This window comes from Leptopilina heterotoma, unplaced genomic scaffold (assembly GCF_015476425.1).
Source record: "Leptopilina heterotoma isolate Lh14 unplaced genomic scaffold, ASM1547642v1 Lhet_242, whole genome shotgun sequence".
NCBI lineage: Eukaryota > Metazoa > Arthropoda > Insecta > Hymenoptera > Figitidae > Leptopilina > Leptopilina heterotoma.
This window is the reverse complement of record NW_025110957.1, coordinates 1,268,490-1,296,287: the sequence shown is the minus strand read 5'-3', so window position 1 is coordinate 1,296,287 and position 27,798 is coordinate 1,268,490. Positions and strand designations below refer to the sequence as shown.

Sequence of the window (27,798 nt, the reverse complement as noted above, 5' to 3'; positions counted from 1 at the left end):
ATTTTTTATAATTCTTACAATCATTTAAAAAAACTATGGCTTTCTCCCTCGGCCTTACCCTATTGATTTTCATTTGAAGTCTTGAAATATTTTATTAACTCTTTTTCAAACTTATATTAATTTATGTAATATTTCCAACAAAATACCACTGTAAACTGCGAGGTAGTTTATCTACACCAAAAAAAATATAGTAATCTATACTTTGGTGTTTAAAGAATACCCCACAATTTCCTGTGACTAATATATATTATAAAAACTTACCAACTACGAAGACCATATTCTTTGTCCATCGCAGCAGTTCTCTTCGTATGTGTCTGCGTTCCTGTATGCAGCGGGCATAGGGGCAATCCGCCATTTTTGAAATCACATCTTAGGATGTGTGTTTGTGTCGGCCGGCTTCAGGTGTTGTATAAGGTCTTGGTCTCGTTTACCCGCGTGGATACGACTTGTTATACGTCTCTCTCTCTCGCTCTCTTTCTCTCTGGTTTTTTTCAGTCTTTCCTCTCTCGCTTTAGGGCTCAATATATACTGCGTGTTTTACGAAAAAGTTTTTTTTTTGCAGTTTCCTTCTTCCCTTCTATATTTATGTGATTTTTCGATGTAAAAGTGGATATTCGACAGAAGTTTGGATAAGTGCGCACATATGTGTGTGTGTGACGTCACGTGTGACGTAACTTGCGCTAGGAGGCAATTGGAGGGGTGATGTCTGTCGTCGTTTCGTTGACGTTGGGAAGAGAGGAGCACACGAATGGGAAAAGACGATGTTGGCAGAATGGTGGGGGTGGTTAATGTAGGGGCGGCTTGTCCTCACTGGTAGTGGGACAGGGTTAGCGCACAGTAACGCACACACGTGCACGCTTGCGCCCTGAGTAGTTAGTGCTCTCTGTCGCCAAAGGCTTTCTTCCCTCTTTCTCGAACAAACCGTTTTTAACACTGTTCCTCGTCTTCTCGCGACGCAACTCGCCCCGTGTATCCCGTAAAGGAACGCTTTGTACTAAGGCGTGCACCTCTCTTCACAGAGAAATACTCTTACCAAATCAGTATCTGAAACAAAACAAGAAAAGAAACAATTGTCAGTATAAGGTATTGTTATTAATTGAAAATATTAATATAGAATAAAATTTTAATTATTTTAGAACTATCGGATTTCACACTCTCTTAGATTCATTTTTGTGTATGACTAGCCTTTGTAAATGAGGATTAACTCCGAGAACCCAGGTAATATTTCAACAAATCGCGACCGTCATCATGGAATATTCAACTAAAAAAAATTAGCTGTTTTTCCATTAGGGTACTATGGTAATTCATAACGGGAAGTTAATCATTACGGAATACAAAAGGGGTTGATTCCGTTACTCTTAGCCCTAACCTTCCGTAATGTACATGCTGCCTTAAGATTAAATCAATGGTCTTAACCTGTGGACGTTTTACGAAAAATATTTTTAATTAAAATCTATTTACGTCCCGACGTTAGACTATTACACTTCTGATAAAGGAATCAGAATTTTAACAATAGGAGGGCATATTTCAGTAAAATATTCTAAAATTAGAAAAATGTTTTCGGCCTCAGTTAACTGAATTGCTATTATATGGATAGCAATCACAGCTAATTAGCTATCCATATAATAGTAAACTAATTTTTCTCCGTTTCTTAATTTGAAACATTTATAAAACTGTCCGCAAAAGTAAAAAGCAGAAACTAAAACTACCACAAATGTAAAAATCACAAAATAGTAACGAGTCTTGAAAATAGAGAAAGTTAGAATAGTTAAGCAAACAAAAATTGAAACTAAAGAAATAAATAGATGCTATTGTAAAGAAAGTCGGACATGGAGCATACCTGTAGACAAAAGGGAGAAAAGGGATTTGAAGTGTCCATGGCGGTGCCCCACCCCAAAGCAGGAAGGTACTACTTGAAATAAAACATTGCCGGTAAGAAGAGCGTCGGCTGTTAGGTATGAAGGTAAAAGGGAAGGGGTGGTTCACTCGCTCGCGGAAAGTGGTTGGAAATGTAGGGGCGGTTTCGCGTAACCAGAGAAATAACGGGGGGTAGATTCAGGGTGGAAGCAAAAGGAGAAGACCAGTGGGAGACCAAGGGAAAGAGGAGCAGAGTGCGCCTAATATGCAACAAGAGAAAAAGAATTGGCGATCAATAGGTAGTAGCTGGTAAGCGTCCTTTCATCCGTCCCCTCGAAACCCCTTGTCCTTTCCACCTGCTCTACCCTATCGTTCTCTCGCCCCTCAACTCAACCTCACCCTTCCACCTTCTGCTCCACCTTGCCCATCGCGAAACTCTCCGCCACCGCCACCTTCGCGACCGGGACACCCATACCCATAGCTTGTGCTACTACTAAGTTTATCGCTGTCGCCTACCAAAACAAACCCACTGCATCCTCAGACTATCACAACTTGATCCAATATATCTGCTCATTGCAGCATGCGAATATGCATCGCCTGGGAAATTAGACATTAGTTGCACTTTCTTGTTATTTCATTTTACATTCCCATGAACTAATCTTCTCTTGCATTAATTTTGTTTTACTTTCTTTCAGTTGCGTTACCTTTATCTCAATATTTTGCACAAAATGAAACAGGCGTGAATGTCACGATAATTACTAAAACTTTGCAATTCCTTCTAAGTCATATAGTTTTATTTAAGTACAACAGGAGACTGTACACATAAGATTTATCTAATTAAATGAAGTTGGACTTTATTTACTAGAGCAAAAGAAGTGTTAGATCAAGTAAAATTTTAGATACAATTTGGGTTAATAATTTTTGCATTAGGCAAAATCTTGCAGCATTTTAAACAGAATATACAACCCAATAAGAAATTATAGTATTAAGCCAGAGAAAACTACTGGCGCAATACAGCGCCTGTAGAATTGCTAAGGGTTGAGTGACTATTAATGAACAAATATTGGTATTAATACCGTATTAGTACTGTAGTGTCAGTACTGGGAAATTGCTACTGATCCAGAATTGTATCAGTACTGACTATAGAGTTAATTTATTTTTATATAGGAATCTTTTTGTGATGTTGTTGACAAAACAACATTTCTATTGAAAAAATGGTTTAAAGGGTTTCATCCACTTAGGATTTTGAAAAAATCAAATTTTTTTTATTGGATTTTCGTAATATATTTTTTCTATCTGCCTATTGTGAATGAACCAGACCAAAAAAAGTTCTAGAAAGTGCTGAAGATGCAAAAGATTCATTATATGGGCCTGGAATAGATGATTCAATGTAAGTGGAAAAAAAAATTTTACTATACACGGAAAAGTTTTCGGGCGAGCTGCGTTCTCCGCGCGTAGAGAAGGTTTCCTAAAAGAGAGAAGGCATATCGCCTTGTAAATGGGTGAGCTTCTCTCTCTACTGGGAACGCTGCTCATCCAGTGTTGGACGAGCTGCGCTGAAAGTCAGTGGTAGATACACGACTGGTAGAGCAGCTCGTCCAATGCTGGCCTGCTGCGCTATCTTTTTACGACTATTGCTGCACCAAAGTGAAGTTGCGCAGCGTTACTAGAGCAAATAGAGTTGCTCGCCCCAAAACTTTTCCGTGTAAGCAAAATGTTTTGAACCTTTTTTATGGACGCGTTTTTCTCAAAACTGTTTTTATAATCGGTGAGCAAGATTTCTCAAAAACGGTTAGATTTCAACACAAGCTTTTTAATTATATTATTTAGTAATTAATCGAAAGTTTTTTTTACAATAAATATTTTTTATTTTATAAACAACTTAAGTCGTGAATTTTGGTCAAAAATATATACCTCCGCTTTCAGAAGGCTAAATTCTGTCAAAAATTGTTATTTTGTTTATTCCTTTGATTAATCCCAAGATAATCTATTATGTTAACGAAACATTTATGGTTTCTTTATTTTAGATGATCCAGTCGAGAAATACCCTGCTCACCGCAAGATGAGAAGTTGTTTTCTCTAAAGTTCTACTTTTCTAGAACTTCGGAGAAGCTCCCGCAAATTCTTCATAGAAGTTTTAAAAAAATTATTTTTATAAATAAAATATGTCAAAATAAAGTTCAAAATACCCTTTATATGTGCATTAATTTTTAAATTGAAATACCCAAGAGTTTTCTCAAAAAAAATTCCTAAAATATCGACTTTTTTCGGCTGTCTAACTGGATGTAACCCCTTAAGACATCCTACTACCCATCGGGATTTTATATAATTTAATTATATTTAACATTAAAAAGAAAATTCCCTTCCGAATGTGTATCGAATTTATCTTCACCAATTATTTAACATGTTTGATAAATTAATTGTAAGTACATACGGCAATTGTAAATTTAAAGTAAAATAATCTAATAATTTAGGGATGATTTTGTCAACGTGCAGTATAAAATCAGAAAAATATTATTTACAAGCTCAGATCTTAATGTAATTATATTGTCAAGTGAAGTTTGTATATTAAATTTATTGTAAAAAAATAAAGAACTAGTTTTATTAAAGGAAATTGGAGAAAAATAAAACTACAGTTACATTTAAAAAACGTGTTCCTTGGTTTCTTATTACAAAATGTTAAATTTTTTTATAAATTTTTAAAAATCAAAAAATTGATTTGAATTTTTTACTTAATAACATTTGATGAAGTTTCTAATAACATGATTACAAAAATGAAAGTATTTAAAAATACGGACTTTACGGACAAAAAATGAAAAATTACGGACCAATATTATTCACAAAAATATAACCAGTTTGAGTCAAATAAGAGAAAATTTTACTTAAAACTATAAATTAAAGTTTTTCATAACTATATAAAACATGAAGATATCGATCACTCCGAGTCGAAGACTCGGAGTGATCGATTTTCTCATGTTTCATAATAATCAAAGAGTGATTAAAATTATTTATTGAAAATGCATTGAAAATAATTGAATTTGTGGCGAAGAATTTTATTACAATTTTTAAAAATAATTGAATTCTCTGCGAAGAATTTTATTACTGACGAAAATAATTGAATTTTTTTAAAATTATAGAGTTTCTTTAATAATTTTAATTGGAAATTTTCAAAGTACTTGAATTTTATAAAGAATTTTTTTCAAGTTTTTGAAATAATCGTATTTTTTAATAATTGAAATTGAACATTTAATTATTGAATTTGATTAAAATTTAAAAATAAATTATTAAATTCCTCTTAGAATTTTATTACAATTTTAAAAAATAATTTAATTGATTTAAAGAATTTTAGTTAAATATTGAAAATAATTGAATTTTTTAGAAGAATAGATACTTTAATTCTTTTAAACAATTTTATTAGAGATTTTCTAAATAATTAAATTCTTTTAAAGAATTTCTTTAAGTTTTTTGAAAATAATGTTTTTTTTTTTTTAATAATTTTAATTGAAAACTTTGAGAATAATTAAATTAATCAATACCCAATGGGAAATTTACAACTGGCGTAGTACTGCGCCAGCACTGGCAGCACTGGCGGCAAGGCTGAGAGCCAGCACTGGCATGGCACTGGGATGATAACGCCGTCTGGCGCTGCCGAAGTACTGTCTGTCAGTGCTGCCAGGCAGCGCTGGCGCAGCACTGGACCAGTGCTGGCTGAGAATATTGCCGCAATAAATGCCGTATTGTTATTAATTAGTCGAAAATTAATAATTATAAATAATTTAACAACAAAATGGTAAATAATATTAATAAATAGTTATTATTCATAAAATATTTCTCTTCTCAAAGAAATTGTATTAAAGATGGAGACTAACAATGGATATAGTAAATTAAGTAGAAAAAAATTGTTTATAACATTTAAAAATTAAATAATAAACAATTACAGTAGGTGTGCATTAGATTTTCATATTTTAGTACCTAACGATTAGAATCTAGAAATATCGCAAACCTATGAAAATAAACATAATTGCTGACGAGGGGAATCGAACCTACGACCTACGGACTAACAGACTAACGCTCTAACCACTATGCTAACGACACGTGTGTGCAGAAAAGTATTAATATCTCAGTATCATTCAGACATACAATTATTGAGTCAAAGATGAGAAAAAATAGGGATACGTTAGAAGTAATAAATTGAATTAAAATAAATTAAACTAAATTTTTAATAATAGAATTAAATAACTTTACTTATTGAATTTAACATTTTACAAGTGATAATTTTTTAATCATTTTTTATTCATAGTAAGAAGTATAATAGTATTTTAATAGGAACCAAATTATTATTGAGATTAAAGTTTAAATTTTGTTTATAATTTTAACTTGTTTAAATAATTTATTATTTACAAAATTAGACAATTGTGTTAAATTGTTATTATTAAATTTAATAAGAATAAAAAATGAACAACTGAAAAGTAAAATATTAATTTTTTTCAATAAATTTATATTTATAAACATTCCTAAACTTTTTTTATAATTTTTTTCAAGTTTATGTCAAAAAAGCAATGTTGGCAAAGAGCGTTGTGAACAATTTTTCTATACTCAGCCAGCACTTGCCGCCGTGGCTTGTCCAAGCTTTGGCGAAACAAAAATTCTGTACTGCGCCAGCACTAATTGTCGAGGCTCGGCTAGACTACGCCGAACAATCGTCTGAGTACTATGCCAGTGGTGAACATCGGCACTACACTGGCATTTCCCATTGGGTATTCGTCAACTTTTTAAAATAATCGTGTCTGTTAATAATTATAATTAAAAATTTTAAACTTCAAATAATTTTTTAAAAAATCGTCAATTAAACTTATTCAAAAAAATTAATTTCACAATTATTTAAATACAAAATTAAATAATTCATTGAATAATTCAATGTTTCTTAAAATTTAATTCTCATAAAGAATTTTTATCAATAAATTTTTAAATATTTGAATTCTTTGGACGAATTTTAATAAAATTTTTCAAGAATAACATTGAAATTCTGCAATGAGTTTTATTATTTATGAAAATAATTGAATTCCTAAAAAGAATTTTATTATTTACGAGAATAAAATTGAATCTTCTAAAAATTTAATTATTTATGAAAATAATTGAATCCCTGTAAAAATTTTATTATTTATGAAAGTAATTGAATGATTGCGAAAAAGTTTATAAAAAATTTGTAAATAATTGAATTTCTGTGAAATTTTTATTATTTTTTGAAAATAATTGAATGTTTGCGTAGAATTTTATTAATTTTTTTTTTAAAGTATTTAAATTCTTTTGGAAAATTTTATTAAAATAGTAGATATTGAAAATCATTGAATTGAGGAAAATATTTGAAAATAATTGAAATTTTGTCGAGAATTGTATTAAAATTTTTGAAAAGAATTGAATTTCGGAGAAGAATTATATTATTTATAAAGATAATTGAAGAATTTAAAAATTCTTTTGAACATAATTGAATTTCCGCAATCATTTCTAATTTAACTAAAATTTTCCAAATTATAGCGCACAATTTACAAACTTTTAGTCTTTTTTCAATCAAATTACGGACTTTACCAAAAAACGGACTTTTACGAACATCAAGCAAATTTACGGATCTTTACAGGATTTACGGACTTAGTTCGAGCCCTGCAAAAATCTCCAATTGTACTTTAAAAACAAATGTTTTAAGTTCAAAACGTGATATTAGTCTTTTCTTTTAAAGCTATCTTTAAGAAAAATTGAACAAAAAAATGAAAATTTTATTAAGTTATATTCATATATGTCAAAATTACTTTTTCTATTAGTTTTCATATTTAATAGGTACAATTTAATTAGTAAGAGGAATATTAGTTAGAAACAAACTATATTTATTAATATTATTTACTCTTCTGTTAAATTATTTATAACTGTTAATTTCTAGCCATAATGCCAGTGCCGCCTGTCAATGTTGCTGCCAGTAGAGACAGTGCAGTAGCAGTATGCAGCCAGTTGTACTTTTCCCATTGGGAAGTTGAATATTTTAGTACAGAGAGCGTGGAACTAGATTTTATTAAAATATCGGTACGTTTGATGCGTACTTAGTAACAAGCAGTTTCCATTACACTGTATAGTCTACGTTTCACATTTACTGCATTCATATGACCTAGGGTTGCGACGTCATTGAACCTTCCGCGTGCCTAAAGAAAAAAATCGTTAGTCACTGTATATAAGTCTCGCAGGTCACTCGGACTATGTCGCGGAAGCATATACAAATAGGTGTGTATATGTGTACAACAAGCTCTTTCAAACCCAACATCGCGCTAACGAATTGAAAGCTTCGAGCCACCATCAACATCAGAACTTAACTTGTTCGCAGTCGAAATATACAGAAAATAAAAGTAACACCTTGAAAATTCAGATTTTGTTACGCTAAAATGATATTTCCTTAGGCTTTGGCACTTTACTCGGGTGTGTGTCCATATAATCCGGTAAGATCACCTTTACGGAAAAGTGTAAACATGCAGGACCGTAAGAAACTCTGTGTATAAATTTATATATATATATATAAATTAATTTCTGCAGAAAAAACAAATTTTATTTTAAAAAAATTGTCACCCAAATTATTATTAATTGATTATAATGTTAATATAATATTGATAAATTCTTACAAAATAAAATTTAACAACACGAGGTTGGGGAATACGGTTCCTTTCATAGCTACGCTACTACGTTCAGCGAAGTAAACTCGACCCTCCCCATCTCTCCTCGTCCCGTTTCAATACCAACATTTTCCGAATAATCGGTTTTCTTATAATCAGCGTTCCAGTGTAGTAGCAAAGTACGAAAATGAGGGTACCTATATCATATTGTACAGAAGAAATTCATTAATTTGCTAAACTGAAATATGAAGTTTTAATATTTTGTGAAAGTATTACAAAGGTAGCAAAAATTGATAAATTCAGTCAGTCTCCAAACTACAACTATCAGTGTCGTACTTTTAGTTGGGTACTTATTGTTAAATTATTGGGATAATTTCAGTCAATGATACAGTGTCGAGACTTAACTATATTGGACAAAATCTGACAAATAAAAATAATTTATTGGAGAAAGTTAATATTGACTTTTGTATAGCATTGGCTGTGATTGAGCAGATGTCACCATCGAGTTTCGCCCGATCTGTCACGATTAGATTTGATCACTGACACTAATCATGTTTTATTCAAAAAATAAATTTGAATATTATATATAATAATTAGATAAAAAGTTACAAATTTATGAAATTTACATTTATTCCTGTCTCAAAAAATTATGTTTTTATTGTTTTTAATAAGTTATTACAAGGAAACTGCTTTCTCATATAAGTGCTTTAAGGTATTACATCTACTTAGGATTTTGAAAAAATCGAATTTTTTATTGCATTTTCGTAATCGTAATATATTTTTTCTACCTGCCTATTACCAAAAAAAATTCTAGAAGGTGCTGAAGATGCAGAAGATTCATTATATACTCTCTAAATTTGAATCAGCGATAAGTCGCTGATTCACCAGCCCAGAGTATGCAGCTGATGAAACAGCGTATATACGCTGGAAAATCAGTACATATACGCTGTTTCATCAGTGTATATACGCTATTTCATCAGCTGCATACTCTGGGCTGGTGAATCAGCGACTTTTCGCTGATTCAAATTTAGAGAGTAGGCCTAGAATAGACGATTCAGTAAGTTAAAAAAAAATTTTACTATGAGTAAAATGTTTTTGAACCTTTTTTTATGGAGGCGTTTTTCTCAAAATTATGTCTTTAAAGTCGGTGAGTAAGAATTCTCGAAAATTGTTGAACCGATAAGTCTCAGATTTTAACACAAGCTTTTTAATTATATTTTTTAGTGATTAATCGAAGGTGTTTTTTACAATAAATATTTTTTATTTTATAAACAATTTAAGTTTTGTCAAAAATTATTATTTCATTTATTCTTTCGATTAATCCCAGGATAATCTATTATATTAACAAAAAATTTATGGTTTTTTCAATTTAGATGATCCAGTCCAGAAATATCCTGCTCCCCGCAAGATGCTTCGCTTTGGAGAAAGTACCCTTTATGTGTACATTAATTTTTAAATTGAAAAACTCAAGTTTTCTCAGAAAAAATTCCTAAAATATCGACTTTTTTTGTCTGTCTATAACTGGATGAAACCCCTTAAGGGGTTACCCCCAGTTGCAACGCAAAAAAATAGGCTATTTTCGTGAATTTTTTTAACGAAAACTGCTGAACTGTTTTAAACAATCAAAATATTATCTGAATGTACATATATTATATAGATTTCAGTATTTTTTTATTAAAAAATATTAAATAATTTTGTTAGAAATTTCTTCTAAATGAAAGTTGCTTTTATTATTTTGTTTTGCGGTGACCAAAATTGTAGTGAACTGGATCCTGTGAAACAAAAAATGTCAATAGATTTAGTTAAGTAACACTATAATCTAGTCTTGAATCAAAGCATTTTTTAAAATATGCATTTTTGACAAAACGTCTGACAATCAAAATTCGTGTTTCGATTTTCACTAAAAAACGATTGTTGTTTTCGGCTGTAATACAATAATTTTTTATCGAAAAATAAAGCTAAACGATTAAAAACTACATTTTTATGTATCGAATAAGCCTGCCAAATTTCAGAAAGATCGGTTAAGTAGTTTTCAAGTTATTTTGGTCACGGAATTAAAAAATGTTATTTCGAGATTAATCTTTTTAAGTAAAGTTTCTTTACTCAGATCAGTGTTTATGGGTCTAATGGCGTTCAAAAAATTTGTTGGTAGTGGTTTATAATCATTCTAGACAGTCGTCTACGCAACGGATTCTGTTCTTTCAATGTTTATATTTTAGTTAATTTTGTTCAGATCGACTTAAAGTTTGAAGGACTTATTTTTAGATAGTTATGCTTCAAAAATATGCAAAAAAAATTTGTAAAATTTTAAAGTTACAAGTGGGGGTAACCCCTTAAATTTTCAGTAATTAATGTATAGTAATTTTCCATACACGAATATTGTAAATTGATAATGAAAAACTTGACTAATTTGGTGAACATTTGTTGTATTAGTGCAGAAAATAGTAAATAATACCAAAGGTCCCCTTATTTCCAGTCTTCGCAATGTGAGAATAGTAAATTCTGGTCTGATTTTACATAAATATTACTACGCTCGGTCTCTCCATCACTGTAAAAAGAAAGGTACTAATTTAGTACCAATTTTGGTACTAAATCGTAATTTGGTTCTATTTCAATACCGAAATTAGCTCTAATTTAGAACCTTTTTTTACAGTGATGTAATTACATTTCAGGACTAAGATTTCAAATAATAATTATAATTTCGAAGAAACCCTGTTTTAAAATTTAAACCGAGGAGAAATTAGGTTTAGCCTTGGTGTTATCACTTTTCTAAATTGGGTATAAAGTAATATTTAGCCACATACAAGGACCTGCGAGCCACACGAGACAAGAGTACAGAATTGAAGAGAAGGATGAAGCTTGAAAGAGAGAAAAGGAGAGGAAGATGGATGCTCGAGGAAAAGAAGAGTGAGGAGGGTACTTATAAGTGGTGGGGGATCGCGGACTCCGTTTTTTTCCCCAGGGTCGCGAGGCAAGGGTGCGTTGGGTTCGGTTACTTGGTTTCACCCCTTGGACCACCTCCACCGCCGGGAGCAGCAGCTTCCCTTCTCCGCAACCCCTTTTTCCTTGGCCTCCTCCTCTCACCCTTTCGACGCGCCTCGGCGTGGTGCTTCTCGTTTTTTTTAACGAAGGATCCGCTCAATACCTCGGCTGTCATAACCTCCCGGCGCCCACCCGCTCTTCCGTATCCTGTGCAGGGCTTGCATTCAACCTCCTACCGCCAAACGCCCGCTCATTCCTCTTCCCAGTTTTTAATGTTTCGTTCGATGTTTCTCTTCGGGTGGACGGGCGCCAAAGAGTGAGGGGCAAGTGCATTTCGTCGTTACTTTGTTTTACGTGTTTTCTCCCTCAAAAACAACCCCCACCAATTCCTCTCCTTCTCTCACACGCATGCACGCGCACATAGCGCGCCAGATATACACTTTGTTACGCGCCTTGCCTCTTCTTTTCCGTTCTTTTCCAATACCCTCATATAGAGACACGTACAGAAAAAGGGGCGCTTTATATCCACCTCAAAAGTATTCTTCATACATTTATAGTGGTGAAAAAAATGTTTTGTGGCTCGCGTTTCTTACAAGGAAAGGCGTTTTATTTCGAAATGTAATTAACAGATTATTAAACCCGGACTATTTCATGTTTATTATAACATATTAAAAGTGTCACAGCAAAAAGAAGAGACATTCTTTTTTTTTCACTGTTACATTTTACTAGTTACTTTTTTAATATTTTTTACCAAACATCGAATAATCCAAGTTTAATAATCTTTTCTTTCTGAAAAAATTTTGTTTTAACATAAAATTTCTTTCCTGTTACTGTTGTAAACAAATTAAATTAATAAATAAATTGTTCTCTTTTTTAAAGTTAAAGTGAAATTGCTTTTTTCTACGTTTTAGAACCATATTAATCACATTTTTATATATTTTTCATAAGGCATCATTTGTTAATGTTAACAAAAATTAAGTGAACAAACGAACTGCTCATTTGTTTCTAGTCGAAACAGCAACATCTTTTTCTAATTTTTTTTACAATTACTTTACCAATAACATTTATTTAAGATACTTTTGCTTCCTCAAAGAAAGGTTTACAGTGATGTCGATTTCACGAATTTCTAAAATCAGATATCTAACCAATTATTTTTACAAACTTTCAAGTCTGGAAATTGGAAATTAAAATTATATGGTTTTTAGGGTTCCGTACACCATAGGTGTACTGACGGAACCCTTATGAAATCACTCGTGTGTCCGTCCCAGCTACGCAAAATGGGCTGTCCCCCCCTTAACTTTTACAAATCTCAACCTAGTGAGCTGAAATTCGGTAGGGATCATCAGTTTTAAGTGCAGATTACAGGGAAAATATAGCGAACCCAATTGACGGACATATTTGCGAACTAGGAGGGAAAGAAATTGAATTTTTCAGAAAAAATTACAAAAAATGACCCTGTCCCCCCTCCTTAATTTTTACAAATCTCAACCTGGTGAGCTGAAATTCGGTTAGGATTTTCAGTTTTAAGTGCAGATTACAGGAAAAATATAGCGAATCCAATTGACGGACATATTTGCGAACTAGGAGGGAAAGAAATTCAATTTTTTCGAAAAAATTGAAAAAATTACCCTGTCCCCCCCCCTTTAACTTTTACAAATCTTAACTTGATGAGCTGAAATTCGGTAGGGATCATCAGTTTTAAGTGCAGATTACAGGAAAAATATAGCGAACCCAATTGACGGACATATTTGCGAACTAAAAGGGAAAGAAATTCAATTTTTTCGAAAAAATTGAAAAAATTACCCTGTCCCCCCCCTTTAACTTTTACAATTCTTAACTTGATGAGCTGAAATTCGGTAGGAATCATCAGTTTTAAGTGCAGATTACAGGAAAAATATAGCGAACCTGATTGGTGGAGATATTTGGGAACTAGAAGGGAAAGAAATTGAATTTTTTTTGAAAAAATTGCAAAAAATGACCCTGTCCCCCCCCCTTAACTTCTACAAATCTCAACCTGGTGAGTTGAAATTCGGTAGGGATCTTCAGTTTTAAGTGTAGATTACAGGAAAAATATAGCGAACCCGATTGACAAACATATTTGCAAAATAGGAGGGAAAGAAATTCAATTTTTTCGAAAAAAATGCTAAAAATGACCCTGTCCCCCCCCTTAACTTTTACAAATCTCAACATTATGAGCTAAAATTCGGTAGGGATCTTCAGTTTTAAGTGTAGATTACAGGAAAAATATAGCGAACCTGATTGGTGGAGATATTTGGGAACTAGAAGGGAAAGAAATTGAATTTTTTTGAAAAAATTGCCAAAAATGACCCTGTCCCCCCCCTTAACTTCTACAAATCTCAACCTGGTGAGTTGAAATTCGGTAGGGATCTTCAGTTTTAAGTGTAGATTACAGGAAAAATATAGCGAACCCGATTGACAAACATATTTGCAAAATAGGAGGGAAAGAAATTCAATTTTTTCGAAAAAAATGCTAAAAATGACCCTGTCCCCCCCTTAACTTTTACAAATCTCAACCTAGTGAGCTGAAATTCGGTAGGGATCTTCAGTTTTAAGTGTAGATTACAGGAAAAATATAGCGAACCCAATTGACGGACATATTTGCGAACTAAGAGGGAAAGAAATTCAATTTTTTCGAAAAAATTGAAAAAATTACCCTGTCCCCCCCCTTTAACTTTTACAATTCTTAACTTGATGAGCTGAAATTTGGTAGGAATCATCAGTTTTAAGTGCAGATTACAGGAAAAATATAGCGAACCTGATTGGTGGAGATATTTGGGAACTAGAAGGGAAAGAAATTGAATTTTTTTGAAAAAATTGCAAAAAATGACCCTGTCCCCCCCCCCTTAACTTCTACAAATCTCAACCTGGTGAGTTGAAATTCAATAGGGATCTTCAGTTTTAAGTGTAGATTACAGGAAAAATATAGCGAACCCGATTGACAAACATATTTGCAAAATAGGAGGGAAAGAAATTCAATTTTTTCGAAAAAAATGCTAAAAATGACCCTGTCCCCCCCTTAACTTTTACAAATCTCAACCTAGTGAGCTAAAATTCGGTAGGGATCTTCAGTTTTAAGTGTAGATTACAGGAAAAATATAGCGAACCTGATTGGTGGAGATATTTGGGAACTAGAAGGGAAAGAAATTGAATTTTTTTGAAAAAATTGCAAAAAATGACCCTGTCCCCCCCCCTTTAACTTTTATAAATCTTAACCTTATGAGCTGAAATTCGGTAGGGATCTTTAGTTTTAAGTGTAGATTACAGGAAAAATATAGCGAACCTGATTGGTGGAGATATTTGGGAACTAGAAGGGAAAGAAATTGAATTTTTTTGAAAAAATTGCCAAAAATGACCCTGTCCCCCCCTTAACTTTTACAAATCTCAACCTGGTGAGTTGAAATTCGGTAGGGGTCTTCAGTTTTAAGTGTAGATTACAGGAAAAATATAGCGAACCCGATTGACAAACATATTTGCAAAATAGGAGGGAAAGAAATTCTATTTTTTCGAAAAAAATGCTAAAAATGACCCTGTCCCCCCCCTTAACTTTGACAAATCTCAACCTAGTGAGCTGAAATTCAGTAGGGATCTTCAGTTTTAAGTGTAGATTACAGGAAAAATATAGCGAACCTGATTGGTGGAGATATTTGGGAACTATAAGGGAAAGAAATTGAATTTTTTTGAAAAAATTGCAAAAAATGACCCTGTCCCCCCCCTTAACTTTTACAAATCTCAACCTGGTGAGTTGAAATTCGGTAGGGGTCTTCAGTTTTAAGTGTAGATTACAGGAAAAATATAGCGAACCCGATTGACAAACATATTTGCAAAATAGGAGGGAAAGAAATTCTATTTTTTCGAAAAAAATGCTAAAAATGACCCTTTTCCCCCCCCTTAACTTTGACAAATCTCAACCTAGTGAGCTGAAATTCAGTAGGGATCTTCAGTTTTAAGTGTAGATTACAGGAAAAATATAGCGAACCTGATTGGTGGAGATATTTGGGAACTAGAAGGGAAAGAAATTGAATTTTTTTGAAAAAATTGCAAAAAATGACCCTGTCCCCCCCCCTTTAACTTTTATAAATCTTAACCTTATGAGCTGAAATTCGGTAGGGATCTTTAGTTTTAAGTGTAGATTACAGGAAAAATATAGCGAACCTGATTGGTGGAGATATTTGGGAACTAGAAGGGAAAGAAATTGAATTTTTTTGAAAAAATTGCCAAAAATGACCCTGTCCCCCCCTTAACTTTTACAAATCTCAACCTGGTGAGTTGAAATTCGGTAGGGGTCTTCAGTTTTAAGTGTAGATTACAGGAAAAATATAGCGAACCCGATTGACAAGCATATTTGCAAAATAGGAGGGAAAGAAATTCAATTTTTTCGAAAAAAATGCTAAAAATGACCCTGTCCCCCCCTTAACTTTTACAAATCTCAACATTATGAGCTAAAATTCGGTAGGGATCTTAAGTTTCAAGTGTAGATTACAGGAAAAATATAGCGAACTCGATTGACGGACATATTTGCGAACTAGGAGGGAAAGAAATTCAATTTTTTTGAAAAAATTGAAAAAATTACCCTGTTCCTGCGGTTAACTTTTACAAATCTCAACCTAGTGAGCTGAAATTCGGTAGAGATCTTTATTTTTAAGTGAAGATTGAGGTAAAAATATAGCGAACTCGATTGACGGACATATTTGCGAACTAGGAAGGAAAGAAATTGAATTTTTTTGAAAAAATTGAAAAAATTACCCTGTCCTCCACCTTTAACTTTTACAAATCTTAATTTGATTAGCTGAAATTCGGTAGGGATCTTCAGTTTAAATTGCCCCGTGTGGAAAATGAAAATTGGTCCTAGCCAGGTCCTACCTATTTTGCCCTGTTAATAGCTTGGTCCTAGGTTGGCAGTGTAGGTTGGACCAACAATGGCTGGTGATGCGATTCTAGCCTGGTCCTAACTTGGGAGCCTAGTTATGACCAGTTTATTTATATACTTTATTATAATTTTGATTAGTTTATAATATTTGCTAAAGAAATAACCTAAATTATTAATAATAAGTATTAGTTTTAATTAATTATTATTTTTTTCAATTAAATGATGACCAAAAGCGAATTCATAAATAATGTTAGTATATATGTAGAGATTAATATATATTCCTCTAATATATACATTAAAAATTATAAAAAAATTAGAAATTTGTTAATTAAATTATTTTACAGTATATATAATCATTAAATTGCATACTTATACGAATACAATGCAGAAAAATCGGAATAAACGCAAACCTAAGAAGTAAATAAAATCTAACGCACGCGGGAATCGAACCTACGACCTACGGACTACGAGACTAACGCCCTAACCACTATGCTAATGAAACTAGTTGAGATCAAAACTTTTATTGTCAGTGACTTGTAGACTTGCTTTTGATGATTCAATATATAGTAATTATTGACACTAATACACGATAATAAATAAAAAAAATAGTTTAACAACAACAATAATAATAAAATAATATCCAAGTATAAAAATTCAAAAATTAATATTTTTATATTATATCAAGAAAAAAAATATCTATACATTTTCGTTAAAAACAGGTTTTTCATTGTTCTCAATCATTTTTAACATTAATTTCTTGGTCTAAAAAAAATATTCGTCTTTTGGACTTGGAAATTTTTCCTAATTAATTAAGCGGGTGATCCACTTTTTAAAAAAATGTCAAAAAAATGTATGTTAAAAACACGTTTTTCATTATTCTAAATCATTTTAAGCATTAATTTTTTGTTGCAAAAAATTTTTTAGACTTGGACTTAGAAATTTTTGCTAATGAAACTAGGAAGCCCAGGTAGGTCCTGGGTTGGACCTGGGTGGGTCAGCCCACATTCAAATTGCAATATCTCTTAGTGTTTAGCACCAACTTAAACGAAATTAGAAATATATTTTACTAATGATAATTATATTGCAGTCTGTATCTGTTTAAATAAATAAATAAATTTTGCAGTTTTATTAACTTTTGTAACAAATTACTTAAAAATTTGCAGTTTTTTATCTAATTTCGCAATTATTACACTTGAGTAGTGAAATATGAAGATAATTTATAATTTTAACAATTCAGCATTTGTTTAAAAAAAAAATTGTTGTTATTTATTAATTCTTAAGACAATAAAGCGTCTAGACACTTGTAGTCTTTTAAAATTTTGCAATTAACTAATCTGAGTATTTACTTATTGCGAAATTAGAAAAAACTGCTAGTTTCTAGGTTGATTGTGTAAAAAGTTAGTAAATAACAATTATTTGTTTAAACAATTGCTGAATTAATAAATTAATAAATTAACTTTATTTTATAGTATTTGCATAATTTTCTGATTTATGTCAAACAATAAATTGTTTAAACAAATATGATTATCAATTAATTTTATAAATATTAATTGAGAATATTTATCAATTTTTACATGTTTTTCATGTATCAATTTTGACACTTTATTTTCCTAAAAATTTTTCTAAGTCATAACTGGATCTCCTAGCTAGTACCAAGTTAGGACCAGCCCAGGATATATAAAAAGGGGTTGCCAAGTTAGGTCCAAGCTAGGGCCAATAATCATTTTAGGCATAGCATGGTGATTTCTACACGGGGCAGATTACAGGAAAAATATAGCGAACTCGATTGACGGACATATTTGCGAACTAGGAGGGAAAGAAATTTAATTTTTACGAAAAAATTGCAAAAAATGATACTTTTCTCTCCCCCTTTTGAACTTTTAGGAATCTTAATTTGATGAGCTGAAATTCGGTAGGGATCTTCATTTTTAAGTGAAGATTAAGGTAAAAAAAATATTTTTTTTTTGTTATTTGTAAATAAAACATAAGAATTCAATGTGGATTATAGTTATAGTTTTTTTTAATCTATATGTAATAAAAATACATATGTGTACCGAATTTCAGCTCAATATGTTTATATATGTTAATATTAATGTGGATTATAGTTATAGTTTTTTTTTAATCTATATGTAATAAAAATACATATGAGGCATTCCATGTCAAGTGATCCAGGTGTCTTACGGTGTAATGCTTATTTCGATAATTTTTTACTCTTAAACTATTAAACATAAAAATTTGGCAAGGTACATTTTGGAAAGGTTTTTTCATGCTTTTTCGATTGAAAATAAGCATTTAAAAAAAAATTTTTTTTTTTGGACCCAAAAAAATCAAAATTAAAAATAAATTTTAATTTTTTGGAAAAAAGGTCCCATTTTTTTTTTTTTTTTTTTAACGAAAGCTTTGAAACATTGAAAAACAGAGGTTTCTACTCTCTAAACCCGGTTTTTAGCTCTGTTTACGAGAAAATTCATTTTTTCAATGTTTAAACATTCTTGTCCCACTTTTTCATTTATATGTCCTTTTAGGAAAAAACCTCAGCTTTCGTTTAAAAAAAAAAAAAAAAAAAAAATGGGACCTTTTTTCCAAAAAATTAAAATTTATTTTTAATTTTGATTTTTTTGGGTCAAAAAAAAATTTTTTTTTTAAATGCTTATTTTCAATCGAAAGAGCATGAAAAAACCTTTCCAAAATGTACCTTGCCAAATTTTTATGTTTAATAGTTTAAGAGTAAAAAATTATCGAAATAAGCATTGTACTGAAAAACCCAAAAATTTAACCCCCTCCCCCTCGGAAAATATTGGACTAGGTAAAAAAATATTTTCACGAAAAATTACTATCTATTAGTACTACAAAAGCCCCAAGTTTTGCTACGATTGGAGAAAAATTTTTCTCCACCTGGATCACTTGACATGGAATGCCTCATATGTGTACCGACTTTCAGCTCAATAGGTTTATATATGTTAATATTAATGAATTATATTTCTTATATATATTTTTTTTTATAAAAATGAGTTTTATTTTGGTGTACGGAACCCTCGATCTTAATGCGAGTGCAACTCGCACTTGTTTTACTTCATTTTCTATTGAAACTACTTTATTTCATAATAAAGAGTAAGATTTTTGAGTTGTGCAAAATTAATTGTTAAAAATATTAAAGTTTTCTTCTTTGAAGAAAATTGACTTTGTTGCTTCATTAGATTAATTTTTTTTTATCGGCGAGTTTTTCTATTAAAAATGCACACTAAAATCGTTCATGTAATCAAAAATAAAATTAACCTGCTTAAAAAATAGTAATTTGCATATTTTAATACCAAATATATTCACTGGGTTGCCATAGGTCAGGGAAATCAGGGAATTCAGGGAAAAGTCAGGGAAAGTAATATTGGTCAGGGAGATCAGGAAAAAGTCAGAGATTTTTATTAAAGTACTGGAAAAAATTTAATTTTGGAGAAATTACAAATATGATTGCACAAATTCAATTATTTTCTAAAGTAATAAAATTTTTCGCAGAAATTCAATTATCTTTAAAAATAATAAAATTCTTCTCCGAATTTCAATTATTTTCAAAAACTTTACTTAATAAAATTCTTTGCAAAATTTCATTTATATTCAAAAAAATTTTCTTAATTCAATATCTACTATTTTAATAAAATTTTTCAAAAGAATTCAATTATTTAAAAAAAAAAATGTTGATAAAATTCTAAGCAAACATTAAATTATTCTTATAAATAATAAAAATTTCACAGGAATTCAACTATTTACAAATTTTTTATAAATATCTTCGCAATAATCCAGTTATTTTCATAAATAAAAAAAATTCAATATGTTATGTTGATTATGTTGATAAAACTCTTTGTGATGATTCAATTTAGAGAAACATTCATTTATTCAGTAAATTATTTATTTTTGACTTTTTGTATTTAAATAATTGAATTCTTGTAGAATATTCCAATAAAAATTGATTTAAAAATAAATAATAAGGAATATATTAAAAGCATTATATAACATGAATTTTAAAAAATAATTGATAATTGAATTATTTTGAAGAATTTTAATAAAATTTTTGAAAATAATTTTAGTTATCGAAGAGTTTACTTATAATTGTATTAAAAATGATTGAAAACATGTGAAGAGTTTTATTAATTTATGAAAGTAATTGAATTTTCGCAACAAATTTTATCAAATTTTTTTTAAATAATTGTAATAATGTAAAGAATCTTATTATTTATGGAAATAATTAAGAATTTCTGCAATGAATTTTATTACATTTTTTTTAAGTAATTGAATTCTTTTGAGAACTTTTATTAAAATGGTAGATTTTTAAAATATTTGAATTTAAACGAAATAATTAAATAATTCGTGAAATGTAATTAAATTTTTGCAAAAAATTTAAGAAAACAATTATATCCCGTGTAGAAATTTCGCTGGGGCCCTGATCAGGGCCGGATAGGGCCGACCTATTAGGGAATGAAACGCCGCGCCCGATGTGGCCCTGATCAGGAAATCCACATTTTCTTGTCGCCCCGATCTGGCCCTGATCGGGCGCGGCGTTTCATTCCTTACTATGGCCCTAGTAGGGCAATTTCTACACGGGATTTTTCTAGAATTTTATTTTAAATTGTATTAAAAATAATTGAAATCCCCGGATAAATTTTATAATTTATGAAAATAATGGAATTCTTATAACGAATTTTATCAAATTTTTTTTAAATAATTGAATTCATATGAAAAATTTTATTACTTGTAAAAATAATTGAATTCCTGCAACGAATTTTATTACATTTTATTTAAATAACTAAATTCTTTTGAGAAATTTTATTAAAATAGTAAATTTTGAAAATTTTTGAATTTCAGTGAAGAATTTCATTATTTGTGAAATGTAATTTAATTCTTGTAAACAATTCTTAAAGATAATTTCATTTTTCGAGAAATTTATTTAAAATAATTGATACCCTGTGAAGAATTTTAGTATTTATGAAAATAATTGAATTCTTACAACGAATTTTATTATAATTTTTGTAAATAATTTAATTTTTTTTTTGAAAAATTTCATGGAAATATATATTTTTTTATAAAACAGGGAGATATGAATATCTTCATGTTTTGTAATAATATTCTTATAAGTTGTTGAATATTAAAAATTTTTAAATTTGAATATTTTGAAAAATTTTAATTCCTATGGAAAAATAATAATTAAATAATTTTTTAAAATGAAATTGTTGATGTTTGCGAATAATTTTACAATTAAAGAAATTCGTAATAAGGAAATGTAATAGAATGTTTTTTTTGAGTATATAATAATTTTTAAAGTGAATCAGAATATTCTTTAGGGTCAGGGAGAAAGTCAAAATTTTGTCTGGAAATCAGGGAAAAGTCAGGGAAAAACAAAATTAATTTTTTGTGGTAACCCTGATTCAGTTCGATTAAAATATAAATCTAGTTAAAGTATTTGATTTGATGGTTATTTCAATGTGCATTTCAATTTTTTTTAGGATATTTTTAATGTATAAAAATAATAATAATGAAACTGAGGCCTAAAAATTTTTTAAATGCATATAATCATAGAAAAAACATTGTACTTTCTGACACTATTTTAAAAAAATTTCTAAGAGTTCGAAAAAAACTAAAAATTTATTTTTTTTATAGAAGTCCTATTGGAGATATGCTAAAAAAGGCTTCGGAAATGAAATTATTTTAGTTACTGCATAAATGCAGATGAGTAAAATTGTTTAATTTTTTTTAAATGATAAGCTCGATGATAAGTAAGTGCTAAATTTTAACTATGGAAATTGATAATAATTATTAGAGAGTAGATTTTGTAAAATTAATCGAGACATCAAAAATGCTATTTTTAGAAGAATCACCCATATATTTCGTCAAGAGGAACAAATGTCCGGATGTATGTGAGTGCGTGAGTGAATGTCACCGATTCTTGTGGATAAATTTTCTCTTGCACGTTTTGACAAATTTTTCTAAAATTTTGTAGATGTATTACGGTCATAAATATCTAATATCAGACAGACGGATTTTCAAAAATATAAAAAAAATTCTTTTCATCAATTTTTTTAATTTCTGAAAAAATTGTTCTCTGTATTTTTTGAAATAACTTTTTTCTTTACTGAAATTCTAATTAATTCTTGGCAAAAATTATATTATATTCTTGGTACGAAAACGAATCGATTAATGTATGTAAAGTATATACATTTTATGAAAATTTATAAAATTTATATTTGTCGTAGGCAACTAGAAGAATCCGGCATTAAGCTTAATTCCTAGGCAATAAGCTTACTGCCGGCAATTAGACGAATACACGACGAAATCGTTCAGATTTGTCTATTTGCCTACTTAGGCAGTAAGCTTATTGCCCGATGAAGATTCGGCAATTAGACGAATCACATTAGAATCCATTTGCAGTGCACAAACGTCCTATAAAAATTAATTAAAAACAATAATAATTATAATAATAATAATAATAAATCATTCTGGACAGAATTAAACATTTCTTGGGTAAAAAAAATATTTCTTGAGTCTAATAAACATTTCTTGGATCAATTAAATAATTCTGGACAGAATTAAATATTTCTTGAGTAAAAAAAATATCTCCTGAGTCAAATAAATAATTTTTTTACTTTTGCATAAAGAAAAATATTTCTCGACTAAAATAAATTTTGTTTAAGTCTATCAAACAATTCTTGACTAAAATATTCCTTTAGTGAAATAAATATTTATTGAGTCAAATAGAGATTGTTTGATTTAAATAAATATTTCTTGACTCAAATAAATGCTTCTTGACTCTTATAAATATTTGTTATCATTGAGAAATATTTCTTGAGTCTAATAAATATTTTTTGACTCAAAAAGAAATAATTCTTGGATGAAAAAAAATATTTCTTACGAAAATATAAATTATTTATTTGACTCAGGAAATATTTTTTTTACTCAAAAAATATTTAATTCTGTCCAGAATTATTTAATTGATCCAAGAAATGTTTATTAGACTCAAGAATTATTTTTTTTACCCAAGAAATATTTAATTCTGTCCAGAATGATTTATTTCAGTTAAGAAATGTTTATTTGACTCAAGCAATATTTATTTTAGTCGAGAATTATTTATATGAGTCAAGGAATATTATTATTATTATCATTATTATTGTTTTTAATTAATTTTTTATAGGACGTTTGTGCACTGCAAATGGATTCTAATGTGATTCGTCTAATTGCCAAATCTTCATCGGGCAATAAGCTTACTGCCGGGCATTAAACTTACTGCCTAGGCAAATAGACAAATCTGAACGATTTTGTCGTGTATTCGTCTAATTGCCGGCAGTAAGCTTATTGCCTAGGAATTAAGCTTAATGCCGGATTCTTCTAGTTGCCTACGACATATTCATATCATGGAATGTTTTTGATTTTTTAAGAAGAAATTTGTTTATTATATTGAGGAAGCTGAATGTGGACGTTCACATGAAAAGGGCCCATTCTGGCACTATTGGAACTATCTATATTCGTATTCTATATTCGTATCTATATTCATTTCGAGAAAAACGGAATTAAAGATTGTGATATCTCTGGTATTTCTGGGAAGTTATTCAGATAAAAATTGTTTCCAGTCCAGGGCACCTTAAAGAAAAGGACCGACAAAATGGGCCCTTTTCATGTCAAAACATATAGATTGATAATAAAAAATATAAAAAAATTAAGATTATACTTATAATGATATTTTTACATTGTATATATAGGACAGTTGACCAGGATTATAAATTGCAAGTCCAAGTATTATATAACTTTAAAATTGTTGATTATATTAATTTGAATTATAAATTAGCCTCAATATAATAAATTGGTCTTCTTTAGGTTATTTTAAATAAATAAAATTTTGCCAAATTAGTACTACACGGAGAGACCGAGATTACTAATTTTTGTATAAAATCACACTAGAATTTACTATATTCACATTGCAACCACCGGAAATAAGGGGACTTTTTGTATTTTTTACTATTTTCTACACTAAGTCACTAATCCCGACAAATGTTCACCAAATTAGCAAAGTTTCTTACTATTTCGTCCAATAGTTCCAAACAACTGTAGTAAAACTCAGAAACATTGTGTACGTAAAATTACTATAGTCGTTGTAAATGCAGAAAGAAAGAGTGAAAAGAAAAAATACGGATTTTTGTCGCCGGTTTCCCGTCAATTCTTGACTAGTGGAGGTAAACTGGAAGGATTTTTACATACACAGACACACACACTCACACACTTATATATTTGTTGTTGGATAAATATTTGAAGACACACACATGTTTATTTCACTTATATGTATAGACGCGGTTAATTAATACACTAATACACAACTGCACGCACGACAACGAATTTCACTGAAAGTATACATCTTTGTTTCCTTATATATTGAATGATGAAAATTTACAGCACTTACGAGAAAGCAGTTTACTTTTAACAACTTATTATAAGACATACTTCTTGGGACAGGAATAAATGCAAAATTTATTAATTTATAATGGTCAATTTCTGAGATACCGAACGACCTACGTTTCACTTTATATTTAATTATTGTAGATAATATCCAAATTTATTTTACATACGCGAAACATAGTCACTGTCAATGATCGGAAGGCATCGGCTCATTTACGGAGATTGACGAGGTTAGCAACCAATAGAAATACAGGCGCCATATGACTGCACTCGCTAGCCACACTTGCTCACCAAAAATTACTACAGTGGATAGAAGATTTTAGTGGAAAATGTTTTCATTTGTCAGATTTTGTCTAATTAAATTAGAGAAAACTATAATCAATTTTCGCTACATTTACAACTCTTACACAAAATATTAAAACTTGCTATTTCAATGTAGCAAATTTATCTATTTCTTTTGTAAATTTATCTAATTCTGTAGTACATTATGCTAAAAGTCCCCTTATTTCCGGTCATTGCAACCGTTTTTAGTAATTTTTACGAATGTGGGTCTCTCCGTGTAACTCATAAATGTAATAAATTATTATTCTTTCTAGACACAAAAATTAATATTTTACAAATAATAAAAAAAACTTTCAAAGAAAGGTTGAGAAAATAATAATCCCTTGTAATAATTAAAATAAGAATTTTTTTAATTTGGAATGAAAAATGTTACAATCAATAATAAGCTAATTATAAACATATACATAATATTTTAATAGTTTTGTTTTACAAACCTGGAAAATTAAAATAGCAGCAGATATAAAAAAATTCTATTGCAAATAATTTTCAAAACACCTTTAACCTCTTATATGACGATATGAAAAAACACGTTACTATATTATTAGTAATAATCTCGAATTATAATTTAATTCGATTTTAGATCATCAAATTTATAATTCATTGTGAATACCAGAAGTAATTCTAAAACATATTAAAAGATTGATAGCGTAGATTATAAACTGTATTAATCAGATTATATTCAGTATAATCTTATATTCTATAATCCTAATATTGTATAATCCATTTTTCTCCGTGCAGTATTGACAAAATGCAAAAAATAATAAAAAATAATATTTTTTAATTAATCTATAATATGTATACAGCTTATTTCTTTAAATTAAACGCAATCTTACAAACATTTGAAAAATTCTTATTGCTTGCGGGGATCGATACCTCAACCTTTTGCACCAAAGTCTAACACTCTGACCACTCTGCTACGCTAGCGTGAAGTTCAGAAAGCAAAAAAGTTTCTTGCAAGCTCCACTACTGAACTAAAAATAGGCATATTTCAATGGGATTTTACAACTGCTCTTTCCCCCTTAAGTGTCATTATTGGGCAGAATTACGTCGCATTACTGGCAGTTATAATTTGCCAGTAAATATACAAAGTTTTTGCTATTAATGTGCCATTACTGAGCCGAGCTTCGTCCCATCACTGGAAATTGTATTTTGCCATTAAACTTTGCTGTAAACGTGCCATTATTGGAAAATAAGAAAATTAGAATATCTGATAATAATCGGCACCATCATTGGCACAGCAATGGGTCGTTTTGAAGAATTTTAGAGAGAATTTTATTATGATTTCTGGTATTCACAATAGATTATAAATTTTATAATCCAAAATCGAATTAAATTATAATTTCAGATTATTACTATAGTAACATGTTTTTTCATGATTGGGGTACAAAAGTTCCAAAACGGAAGTTCCAATCGAAAAGTTCCAAGAAAAAAGTTCCAAAATGAAAATATCCAAAATTTATTTTTCCACAGTACAAAAGTTCCAAAATCCAAAATATAAATTTACCAAAGTATAAAATTTCCAAAATAAAAAGTGTTTGTTTGAAAAAATAAGTTTAAAAATGTAAATTGTAGCCGATGGCCCTAAGATATCCGAGAATGTCATTATTATCCACACAATCTTGAAAATTTAGAACGATATTAAAAATCCTGTCTTCGGCGATTACCGCGAACATAAGTAACCTATAATGTTAGTTAATTTTAGTAATATTAGTTATATTTATTTTTTTTTTATTTTTAAAACAATTAAATATATTTTATATAACTTTCCATCCGAATGCTTGCAATATAGAAATCCTTCGATATGTAAATAATTTTTTTTTCCGACTTGTAATATTTCTGCCATAATTAATCAAAAATATAATTTCACTGTTCATTATTTTCTAATTTAAATAAAGTGTTTCATATACTTTACAATTTAATACAATTTCACTGATTACTATTTTTAATTTGAATACAATTTTTAATTTCACAACATGATTTTGGAATGAGCACACGTCAAAGGACAATTTATGAAAATAACAACGATAATAACAACTGAAAGTTTCCTGACGTGAAGTTGTACTTTGAAATTTGAAAAATATTTCAAAAAACAATGTTTGGAAAAAACGACGATTGGAAAAAAAATACTTTGGTAAAAATGGTCTTTGGAAAAATAATATTTTGGAAAAAATTTAATTTGGGAAAATAATAATTTGGGCCCTTCGGAATTGGAACTTTTGTTTTGGAACTTTTGACTCCATACCATTTTCATTTTGTAATTTATGAGGTTAAAGTTGTTTTGGAAATTATCTGTGATATAATTTTTTACATCTGCTGCTATATTTTAATTTTCCAGGTTTGTAAATTTCTGCAAAAGTGATTTTTAAAAACCTAACAAAACTATTAAAATATTATGTAATATTTATTATTAGCTTATTACTCATTGTAATCATTTTTCATTTATGGGTTACTATACTTATTTGTCAAAATTTTATTTATTATAATAACCAACAAAACGCCAATTATATTGATGCAAGTTTTATAATCCTGGTTAACTGTTCTATATACAATGTAAATTTATCATATAATAAGTATAATCTGGAATATACCACGTATATTCCATTTTTCTCCATGTACATTTTTTGGAAAAAAACTCATCGTTCTTAGTCC

The 27,798-nt window shown here is 29.6% G+C and overlaps 1 protein-coding gene across 7 annotated transcripts in view; it reads right to left on the bottom strand.

The window, feature by feature from the left end:
* The window catches only part of LOC122503059 (mushroom body large-type Kenyon cell-specific protein 1), a 256,145-nt gene that overhangs the window by 118,992 nt on the left and 109,355 nt on the right, over positions 1–27,798 (bottom strand). For all 7 annotated transcript variants that reach the window (XM_043613472.1, XM_043613471.1, XM_043613475.1 and 4 more), the window contains one exon: positions 262–1,044. In XM_043613472.1, coding sequence (XP_043469407.1) covers positions 262–355 — 94 coding nt within the window. In that variant the 5' untranslated portion in view covers positions 356–1,044. The remainder of the gene's footprint in view (positions 1–261; positions 1,045–27,798) is intronic.